The following is an 11,579-nucleotide window of genomic DNA, read 5'->3' as shown; positions in this document are numbered from 1 at the left end:
CCTTGTCCTCAAAACACCAATGTACTTACTAAGGGGGTTTTGCCTTATTTCTTTTCTCACACCTCCAATCCCAGGTTTAATATTAAAATAGTCAAATCATTGTTGTATCATTTTGAACATAATTTTAGGCGATGCTTATTAACCTTTGGACATATCTTTCTTGTATAAATCCTCTATGGTATATAAAAGATACAACGTGGTCGAGATCAGAAAGCAAAACTGTTTTATTTCGAATACCAACATTACAAAATATTATTCTTGACATCTAACAAAACAAATCACAAAGGAGGTGCAAACATAACATACCTTTCCCTCATAATGATTGATAAAGACTAATTAATTCAATTACAACTAAAATCTACTTCTAACATAAATTAACTTAATCATTAGGAATTCCTACAACATCCGGCCATAATTCGGGCGGTGGAATCACAATCGGCGGATCCTGTGATAGTTCAGAATCCGTCTCGTTGCCTGGCTGGCTGTCAATGACAGGTGAACCCTTATCAGACGTGTCTTGCGATCTGGCCAGTATTTGATCTGCATGTCGCCGATGCAGCTCGCCATCTTCCGTCCTTACCAAATAAGTGGTCGGACCCTCTACCGTCTCCACGGTGGCCCGGCACCACTTGTTCCCGGGCCCGTACATGCGTATTAGCACGGGCTGCAGCAGCGTAAAAGTCCGCGTCGGCGTGCGCTGCGCCGCCGCCTCCAATTGCTGCTCGGTGCGGCTCGGCATCGAGTCGGGATGTAGGCTCGACACGGCCGTCCTGTATCTTCGCCCATTCAGTAGCTCGGCAGGTGTCTTGTTCGTGGAACTATTTGGTAACGTCCGTAAATAATATAAAACTTTGCACAGTCTCTCTTGCCACTGCATGTCCAAATTCCCTAACTTCTTCATTTTATTTTTAAATGTTTGAATCGTGCGTTCAATTTGCCCGTTAGTCTCTGGGTGATAGGGCGGTGAATACAAATGTTTAATACCATTCCTTTTCAGAAAATTATTAAATTCATCCGAGGTGAATGCACGTCCATTATCAGACACCAAAACTTCGGGCAGCCCTTGTGATGAGAAAATTTTTCTTAGAACAGCTATCACCGTACTACTATTCATTCCTGGTACGATTTCAGCCTCAAACCATTTGCTGTAGCTGTCTACTAGTACTAAAAAAGTTTTTCCTTGAAAGGGCCCCGCGAAATCCACATGCACACGGCTCCACGGCTTCTCTGGAACTATCCATATCTGCGGATCTTTTGGTGGGTTATTTCTTACAAGCTGACATTGCTGACAGTTGGCCACCACTCTCTCAATCTGCCGATCCATGTCGACCCACCACACGTAACCTCTTGCATACGTTTTTGTTTGGACAATGCCCGCATGAGGGTCATGTAACAACTTTAACACTTTGTCCTGTAAGGACGTAGGTATTATGACTCTGTTGCTCCACAATAAACAACCTTTATTATGTGAAAGAGCCTCTCTCCGTGTCCAATAAGCTTGTAGGCTCGGGTCCATGTTCCTTCGCGGCCATCCGTGCAATACATGAAACATTACTTTTTGTAATACTAAATCTCTATTGGTCTCCGCGGCTATCTTACTAGCATCCAGCTCCCAGCCACTCGGCTGCTCCTCCAGCAGCAGCACGTCGCGCAGCACCTCCTCCTGCACGCTCGACGTGTCCGGAGCAGTCCACCTGCTCAATGCGTCCGCGTTGCCGATTAATTTACCAGGCCTGTATTTAATGCTGTAATTATAACTGGACAGTTTCAATGACCAGCGCAACATTCTCGGTGAAATCTGGTCTGGAATTGGTTTCGCAGGGTTAAATAAACCCACCAACGGCTTATGATCTGTCACAATAGAAAATCTGCGACCCGCCAAGAATTCGTGAAACTTAGTCACTCCAAATATAATGGCAAGGGCCTCTTTATCAATCTGCCCATATCGTCTCTCATGCGGCTGAAGTGTCCGTGAGGCCATCATCACCGGCCTCTCAGAGCCGTCGTCCATGACGTGAGCAATAATCGCTCCGAGACCATATTCCGATGAATCACAAATGAGAAGTAGTTCTTTTTGCAAATCATAGCCTACCAATGTTCGCTCTGAAGAGAGTAATCGCTTCGCCTCCACAAATGCTTCTTGTTCCTTCTCACCCCACCTCCAAGGTCTTTTTGATTCTAAAAGTCGATATAGTGGTTCCAACACCGTGCTCTTGTCAGGCAAGAACTTTTCATAGAAATTATATAAGCCCAGGAAGGCACGTAAGGTCTCTCTGTTCGTTGGGGCTGACTTTTCCTGAATCTCTTTGACTTTCGCTGGTGCTGGGTGAAGTCCTTCTGCATCAATCATGTGTCCCAGGAATGTAATGCTGTTCGCAGCGAACACACATTTCCTTACGTTCAGGCGGAGTCCCATCTGTTGCAGCTTGTTCAGCACTTCTCTAAGTCTCCAGTTGTGTTCATCCATCGTGGCTCCAGTGACAGCAATGTCATCTAACAGACACGCCACTCCATCCATACCCGCTAACGCTGTTGACATTAGGCGTTGAAAAATTGCTGGCGCCGCGCTCACACCAAATGGCAAGCGATTCACTTTCATTAGGCCGATCGGAGTGTTCAGCGTGAGCATCATCGCTGTCTCGTCGTCTACCTTCAATTGTGTGTACGCGTTTTTCAAGTCCAGCTTACTAAATATTCTGCCGCCACTAAGTCTTACAAACGCTTCCACAGACGTCGGTAGCGGATAGATGTCTGTATCTATAGCGGCGTTCACCGTGGCACGATAATCGCCACATATACGTATTGTTGTGTCCTGTTTTATTACCGGCGTGATTGGCGTCGCCCACTCAGAATAACGAACAGGTGTCAGTACACCCGCCTTCACCATCTCGTTCAATTGTCTAATTACTTTTTCTTTAAGCGGGTAGGGCACAACGCGAGCCTTTAAGAAACGGGGCGTAGCTTCGCGCCGTACGTGAAGTTTTACCTCAGGACCTTTGTACTCGCCAAGGCCTTCTCTAAATAGTTCAGGAAAGTCTCTTCTGTATGGTTCTATCTCCTCTTCAGTCCAGCACAAACCTGATACCTGAAGGCCTAGTGCATGGAACCAGTTCCTTCCCAGCAGATTTGGTCCATTCCCGGATACCACAACCAGTTCACATTGTGCTTCCTTATTAGCTAGCACAACACGCACATCTGCTAGCCCTAATACTTTCAAAGGGTCTTGAGTCCATGTCACAAGCTTAAGATTGGTAGCCCGGAGGGGGGCGACCAAAGCCTCTTGTATGTCGCTTCCGACATAATGGTCCGAGATGCACCCGAGTCCACTTCCATAGATATTTGAACGCCGTCTATCATAACGTCTGTGGTAATAGGTGGTGAGTAATTTTCTACACAGACATATACGCCCATCATCTTCTCAATCGAAGTGTTACTCGCGTTGGCTTCTCTGATATCGTCGACCTGGTGTTCCCGACCTGGCTTCTTGGAGCAGGCCGCCGCAATGTGCCCAAACTTCTTGCAGTAGAAACATTTCGCCTTAACAAACGGACAGCGCTCCCCCGGCCGGTGTGCACGTACGCACCGCCGACACTCGTTCGATTTAACAATACCAATATCCATCGGCTCAGCCTCTGTGACACTAGACGGAGTTTGCTTAGACTCACTAGCCACACACGCAGGGTACAAATCAGGGAACGTCACTTGATAGTCCAGACACATTTGTAACGCGACCTCGTAGGTCAAGTCTTTCTTTTTCAATAAGTCGCGTCGCAAGCGATCGTCCCGCACCCCCAGTACTAGTCGGTCTCTCAACTGGCGTTTTAAGTCTATGAAATTGCACTTTGCACCAAGCAGACTTATAGCCGCCACAAAGTCTTGCACGCTTTCACCTTGCACTTGTTGACGTTTATAAAATTTTCCCGCTTGCAAAATTTCGTTAACCTCGGGTTCATAAAACTGATCCAAAACCGTAAAAAATAAAAAACAAGTGTTCAGGAAAATTAGTACATGTAACTGGTTCTTTGAGTATTGCAATTCGCGTGGGGAACGATAAGCATTTATCGTAATCATGTAGGTGCTTCTGTTATTCGTCATTTAATTATGTTCACTATTGATTATCGAGTTCTGCTGTTAGAACATGCCTTCACATCGTTGTAACAAACTTGTTTTTTACTAGGATATTTTCCTTGTGTGGGATCAAGGTGAACACTTAGAGATAATAAACAAATCTTGTAGTTTTTAATCTTAGCATGAATTAAATTAACGTAGGGAAAAAGTGTAGTGATTATTTACTATTCGAAATCAATAGATGCGAAAATAAAAGCCAATTAGTAAATAAACATATTTTATGTATATCCATTTTCTTACAAAATTATTTACAACACCATTATTATGCACATATCCGCTGTCATATAAAACATTACATTGATAAATTAACGTTTCTAAAAGCGAATTTACAGCGCATTATAAGTAGGTACACTAATACTACTATAGTAAGCTTAACTAGTTGCAGATCAATACTAGGCACCATTCCATAAAAAATAATTACAAAACAGAATATTTACCTCCCCTAATATCATTATTAAATAATTGAGTTTTATGACATTTGAATTATGAACAATAAAAATAAAATTGTTTCTAAAAACCGATTATTCACATAAATAGGGATTAATATTGTCAGTAGTACAGCCACACCTGTGATCGTAGCTCGTTAAAAATTAAATAAAAATTATGGCACCTTGTGAACATTGTTCTTACTGGTCGTACAAGGCGCTATACTGACCGATTACTTTGAGAATAACAATACAGAGTGGCTGTTCTACTGTTTCTAAAATGTATACTACTATAATCATACGTATGTATACAGATAACAAGAGATCTTTTGACACAAGACCACGATATATTGTATTCTATTAAATCATTAAAGAAATATTATCAGAATAATTGAAATGAAATATTGAATTCGAATTACATTGGAAAAAATACTTGAAATTATTTACAGAACAAGAATTTAGTGATAGAGACAGTTTAAGAAAACATGAAAATGCTTACGAAGAGAACGATAATTCCTCACATTCTTTTGAGATTATTTAGGTTAAAGAGCAGGAATGTAAACTAAAATTTTGTTGCCCAATTTAAATTAATTATACTATACGGCAACAGCCAACTTCTGAAATACTAATAAAACTAATGACATGATGATGTTAGGCCACATAAAGGCTACTCTAAATACCTAATGTTTATATCTATGTTTATGGGCGGAAATGACGATGAGTTGTGTCGATAACAAGCATAACCTTTGTTTCATTTATTGACTAAAACATAAATAAAACCGATTCGCTGTAGTTCCATGAAATTATTTGTCCATAAATTAGTTTTTCAAAAATTGGTTGTTGTGCCTTCCTTATTTTCTGTTTTCCAGCCATATTTACATTCTCATTCTCATAAGAAGTAGTAATACCGATGGCTTTCACACACTAAGTTAGGCTAATTAACCTATTTACACATGTATTACTTTACATTATCTTCACATAATATGTTACATTACAATATTATCAAAGTAATACTTTTCATTGAATACAATTCCGCCACGGTTTATTAGGCTAAACCAGCAATGTATTTGCCGATACAATTAAACAAACTTATTGTCAATCCTGAGATGTGATGCGGATGTCCAACATTTAAACAATGTTTGAAATCAATTTACTTTAGCAAACTATAAAAATTTGGCAGTATGCGCTCATAACTAATCTCACGGTATGAACTCAAGAATGAGTTTAGCAAGCTGCATCCTTAAGCCGACGATTTCATCACTTCCGTATTTAATTTCATTGCAGTTTTAATCGATGTACGGATGCAGTATGGATGTGAGACGTGAGATACGGACTTCCTCACTAATATATTATTCTTTTAAGTCTACAGTGATAATTTGAAAAGTAAATTATTACGCACGCGACTAACAGTTCCAATTTCGAATAGGCGATGTTTAAAAAGCACAATTTTCAGTCTTTCCTTCGTTTATATACATGGACCAACAGCCATGAAATGATGCGCAATTATTGTGTTTCGATATGTACAACACAATACATTCCGTACGTCGTTATCATGGCTAAATATCACATATTCATTGGAGTTATGACTAATGGCTATTGTCAAGTCACCAGCTGACTCTTGACGGACGTTACCTCGGGGTTAAGCTCACTTATGAATTTGTTAAAATAACATGATAAATAAAACTTATTTCGCAATCAATGTCGATTAGACGTTACATCAGATGCATGACTTATCACTCGTTATGCATATAACATTCTATAACTCTTTAGGTACACTGTATTTATAAAAATTCTACTATATTCTCTACAATAAATTATGATTAATGTCAATAATAAGAGTTGAAGAAAACGACTTCGTTCAATAGGCTATACCCCTAAAACAAACATTACTTATGTTTACTATTATTGGGCAGAAGTTGTAAAAACCACATTTAAAATTAAGGCTCGTTTACTGAGGTGGTTTGATGTCGTTAAATTGCACTTATTGTTGATCATTACTCGTGTAACCTTAGATTGTTTTGCGAACACTGTTCTTCGGGGAGCTTGTATCACTGGCACATCACGACACCAGTAGACAGACGAAGATGTAGTTGTGTTCAGAGAGTATGCTGTGCTCAGTGCGCGGAGTGCAGGTTGTGCTGCGCCTTCTTCTTGCTGCGCGAGCATGTCGTAGAAGGGGTTGTGGCTGATGGAGCGGCGCAGGCACTCGATCCACTCGTCGCGCTCCTCCGCCGTAGCTGCCGACATTCTGGAAAAACGACACATTATATTAATAATCTTCAAACACCTTTATGTACTAATTACACATATAAATCTGAAGAGTTTGTTTGAACGCGCTTATCGAAGGAGATTCCGATTTGAATAGTTCCTGAAACCTCGGGAAAACAATTTGTCTTTTATACAAAGTAAGCAAAGCATGTGTACTTTTTGAACGTGCAACGTCCGAGAAACAAAATATCCAAAATGTCCAGATTCCCTCTCACTTACTGAATATATCTAATTTCGAACTAAAATTCCCAATAATCACACTACGACTCCGTTAGCGGTTAACTTTAGTCAACAGTTAGACAGAAATATATTCGAGGATGAAAAAATATCTTATATATAACTGAAATCTTATTTACAAACAATGAATAATAATCAAATTGTGTTAGGTAAGTACACATTGTAATACGCTCTTTGGATAACATTTATCATTTCCTTTTATGTCTTTTATTATTGGAGACAAAAGCAAGCGAAACAAAGCACATAGAATGCACTACAATGTTGTCACGGTGCTATTGAGGTGAAATGCACACATGGCATACATTTTACTTGCATAAGAATTAACTTTTACTCACAACAACTATTGTATACCTCTGGGACAACATACTGAATCTTTTGCGTTCAGAACAAATTTATAAAGGGAGGAATATTTCAGGAACAGCAAAGTTTGTGTGAATAAGTCTGCATTTTAAGAAAAAAAGCATAAGAATAAGAACAAAATATAGTCGTTAAAAATCCCAAAAAGGGGTAAAACAAATGTTTTATAAAGGTGTATATTACTGTTTCCACTGTCTGTAATTTTTGTGGTTCCGTAAAGCTGAACAGTCAGTCAGTATAACATTAAGCGCCTTTATTCATAAACCTTTGCGCTTTCATTCATCTATATGCGTCATGAGCTGACTGTTTTTTTGTCATGACCCTTACCCAGGTATAATATACTTATGACACTATGAATAACGTGGCTTTTTATTGGAGTTTCTCTAATTTACATAAGCTTCGCAAACCCTTATGAGACAGCGATTGTTCCTACTTAAATGATGGTTATTAAAAGGTAGATCATTTCCATGAGTGAGAAGCCGTGGTGGCCTAGTGGGTAAAGGACCAACCTCTCAAGTATGAGGGCGCGGGTTCGATCCCAGGACAGGCAAGTACCAATGCAACTTTTCTAAGTTTGTATGTACTTTCTAAGTATATCTTAGACATCATTGACTGTGTTTCGGATGGCACGTTAAACTGTCATTGAACATCCTTGGCAGTCGTTACGGGTAGTCAGAAGCCAGTAAGTCCGACACCAGTCTAGCCAGGGGTATCGGGTTGCCCGGGTAACTGGGTTGAGGAGGTCAGATAGGCAGTCGCTTCTTGTAAAGCACTGGTACTCAGCTGAATCCGGTTAGACTGGAAGCCGACCCCAACATGATTGGGAAAAAGGCTCGGAGGATGATCATTTCCATGAGTAAAATATTATAATAATAAAGGTGTGTGTGTGTGTGTATTTTGGGTACTTTCACGAGCAAACAACTAAATGGATTTGGATTCTTGGAAGTAATGTAGCTTATACATGTACATCAGAATAACATGTAGCCTACTTTTATTTGTAAGTATATAATAAAGCTATTGTTACCTGTAAACAGTATGTTTTCCCTCGACGACCTTCCCCTCGGAGTCAGTCTTGCAGGCCTTGATGAGATCAGCGCCGCCGCTCGCGTACAGTTCTAAACAGTGCGGTCGTTGTCTGTCGCTCGCTGGTCTCACCTGGAAATATTGCAATTTATTTATTATTTAACTGCGAGAAAAGAAGATAAAATTTGGAATTAATGATGATGGATGAGAAAATATAATAAATAACAGCATTCAGCACCGATAAACAGCTGTTCAGGCGTTGTGTGTGCATTTTAACAAATACACTCACTGAAGAATATAATTACATACTGCCTATGATATGTCTCAATTTTGTGTTGATACACAGTTTTTAAACTATACATATATATATTTTTTTCAGTTGGATGCCTATGTCTAATCATATTTATCCTGATATTTAGCAAACGAGACTCCTTCCAGACTTTTGACCTACATACATACTTCCCTGAACATTTTAAGGGTAAAAAAATAGTCCTTATCAAGCCGACTGACAAAGATTGGCGAACAGACTACCTTCATTGAAAGTACTTAAATTGTTATCAACACGTGTGCCAACAAGTACCACATCCTCTTGACATACATAACGACAGTTTTTGATCGCCAGTATCTTGAATCAACTATTATGTTTTGTCAACACATTACTTAATTATTTGACTACATATTTTCTGATGAGACAAGAATTTAACTGCTTCTGATTGTTTTTCTCTTGTCATTAGTCGTAATGTTGGCAAATAATGGAAGATAACTTAATCATAATAGTTTAAAAGTACTCATCACTACTAATATTTTATTTACGTCTCGGACTTCCTTGTCCTCAAAACACCAATGTACTTACTAAGGGGGTTTTGCCTTATTTCTTTTCTCACACCTCCAATCCCAGGTTTAATATTAAAATAGTCAAATCATTGTTGTATCATTTTGAACATAATTTTAGGCGATGCTTATTAACCTTTGGACATATCTTTCTTGTATAAATCCTCTATGGTATACTTACAGAAATATTCTCTAATGGAATGATGCCCCTAGGTTCTTTGTCCGTCGTGTATTCGAAGTAGTACAGGCAGTTATCGTTCAATATAAACCACCGTCTCTTCCACGACTTATATCTGAAAGCAAACAAAAAACCAGTATAAGTGGACAGGTAGATGTTTTAAAATAGAAAAAATGATAGAATTTGTTCTCTAAAGACACAGTCTATTGACCGTTGGAGTTATTTAGTTTTTTCTCGGTTTAGAATAGATCTATTGTTACGTCAAATTGATTTCGTCGAGTAACCTTTCTGTGATGGAATTATCCAATGGTTTTATATAGCAAATAGAACTAATACACGGCACATGATCGCATGGTGTCGAAATATCGAAGTACAAAGGTAAAATAATGAAGTCATATGTGATGTCATATTATGATGTTGTTTACGAGTTTATTTTTGATGCCAAAAAAAGTGAAATAACAGGTATTGATGCGAATCGTTTTAGCAAAACATTCTGGTGTTAGGTATACTTTTTCATTGAATGCAGAATGTGACCTTCAACAGTGGTGAGTAGGTACATGATATTGATCGCTCGCTATCGCAGTTATGCACTCTCATTAGAGCAGATTATTGAGTCACATGGATGGAAACATGCAGAGCCAACTTATCCATTTTAATAATACACATGAATAATCAGAAACACGCCTAAGTGACTTCACGTTACCCGCGTGTTTTTTAATGACGTGTAATAATAATGAGCACGTGGTAATTATAAAACGTCTAACCTACTCACGTTTTAACGAGGTTCAGAACCATAGCAACACGCTACCCAAAATATTACAAATATTTTAAATAAGGCGTAATTTTATATTAGTGTTAAAATAATCAGAACAAACGGTCTTTCTCATTAAAATGTCATTGACCAGTTATTCAAAGGCGATGCTCGAAATAACATTCCTTCCAGCAGACTCCGCAAAGTGACGTAACAAATGAAAACGTAGGTTGTTGGATATTCATCTCAATGACATTTTGGTACGGAAAAAGAAAGTGTAACGTGCGATCCTACATCTTTCCGCGGTTATTTCTGTTACCAAGAGAACAAAGCTCGAATGTTTAGAACGCGAAGTGAGCCAGAACAGGTCAGCTGTCAAATATGCGTGTAAGTGTGTGAGGTTAAAGTTCGCAGTCATGAAAAGCCAAATCTGACAGGCACGTTTCTGTACAAAAAAAGGTTAATGTTTCGCTGTCGTGTGTTGAAGTATAGGTAGTAAAAAATAAGGTGTTTACCTTCCTCCCTGTTTCCACAGCCATCCTTCTTTGTCCGGATTGAAGAAGGTATGCATGAGATCGTTGCCGTCGTCCTCCGGAATTTTAAATGGCTCTGTTTTTATCGACTCGTACAGCGACTGGAAACAGCAATAAAAAGACTTAATAAAAAGTATTACCAAGTAAACATTGTAAACATCACTTACGATGCGTGAACCAAAAAAGCTCGCCAGTTTAGGGGAAAATGGGCACGAAAATAAACGAAATTAAAAGTTCCATTTAAATACTTTTACCGTTCGTTGATGGGACATAAAAGCACCAGTTTAAACAGAAACTCGCATTCAACTGTGACATTAAGATACCAATATTTATCACGCAGTTACTTCACAGATAACGCCGCTAATGATTTCAGATTGTTTACAAAGTTATTTACGTCAACTCCGGCTATTACCATTAGCGATTGTGGTTTATCGTGATTGTTTAAAAACTAATTATTTTGAATTATTTATAGACATAAGCAAGAACAACAAGAATAATGAGGTGTTGGAACAAAAAATATAGGAAAACATTATAATGTGATTATTATACAGTAAACATACAATATGTGTGATGTGTAGTGCCAACTAATGTCGCCATAAAGATAGAATCGACGGAAGTAAACGTGTTGTTAAATACCTATTGCATTATTTACCACTTGTTTATTAATATATTTGTAATACGTTCACAACGGAAAGGCAATGTTAAAAACTATGCGATTGTATCTCGATTAATATGATATGATTTCGATTAAGCAAGTGAACAACGCAATCGGGAAATGGCATTTCCCAGTGTTTCGATACGTATTGTTAGATTTGTTAGTACCTTCATGCATATGTAGATACGAACAA

The 11,579-nt window shown here is 38.8% G+C and overlaps 2 protein-coding genes across 5 annotated transcripts in view; both read right to left on the bottom strand.

Annotated features, from left to right (window-relative positions):
* Positions 1-379: 379 nt before the first annotated feature.
* Positions 380-3,720, bottom strand: LOC135118713 (uncharacterized protein K02A2.6-like). The gene is made up of 2 exons (XM_064041375.1): positions 3,318-3,720; positions 380-3,177 (listed from the first exon to the last, which is right to left on the bottom strand). Exons 1-2 carry the CDS (start codon positions 3,718-3,720, stop codon positions 380-382), a joined length of 3,201 nt encoding a protein of 1,066 aa, XP_063897445.1.
* Positions 3,721-4,332: 612 nt separating this feature from the next.
* The window catches only part of Step (steppke), a 43,968-nt gene continuing 36,721 nt past the window's right edge, over positions 4,333-11,579 (bottom strand). For all 4 annotated transcript variants that reach the window (XM_021335200.3, XM_021335182.3, XM_021335190.3 and 1 more), the window contains 4 exons: positions 10,714-10,832; positions 9,451-9,562; positions 8,440-8,570; positions 4,333-6,801 (listed from right to left, as the gene is read on the bottom strand). In XM_021335200.3, coding sequence (XP_021190875.2) covers positions 6,456-6,801; positions 8,440-8,570; positions 9,451-9,562; positions 10,714-10,832 — 708 coding nt within the window. In that variant the 3' untranslated portion in view covers positions 4,333-6,455. The remainder of the gene's footprint in view (positions 6,802-8,439; positions 8,571-9,450; positions 9,563-10,713; positions 10,833-11,579) is intronic.

The sequence above is a fragment of the Helicoverpa armigera genome, chromosome 2, assembly GCF_030705265.1.
Source record: "Helicoverpa armigera isolate CAAS_96S chromosome 2, ASM3070526v1, whole genome shotgun sequence".
Taxonomy (NCBI): Eukaryota; Metazoa; Arthropoda; class Insecta; order Lepidoptera; family Noctuidae; genus Helicoverpa; species Helicoverpa armigera.
The sequence above is the reverse complement of the archived record's forward strand: the minus strand, read 5'-3'. Positions and strand labels throughout refer to the sequence as shown.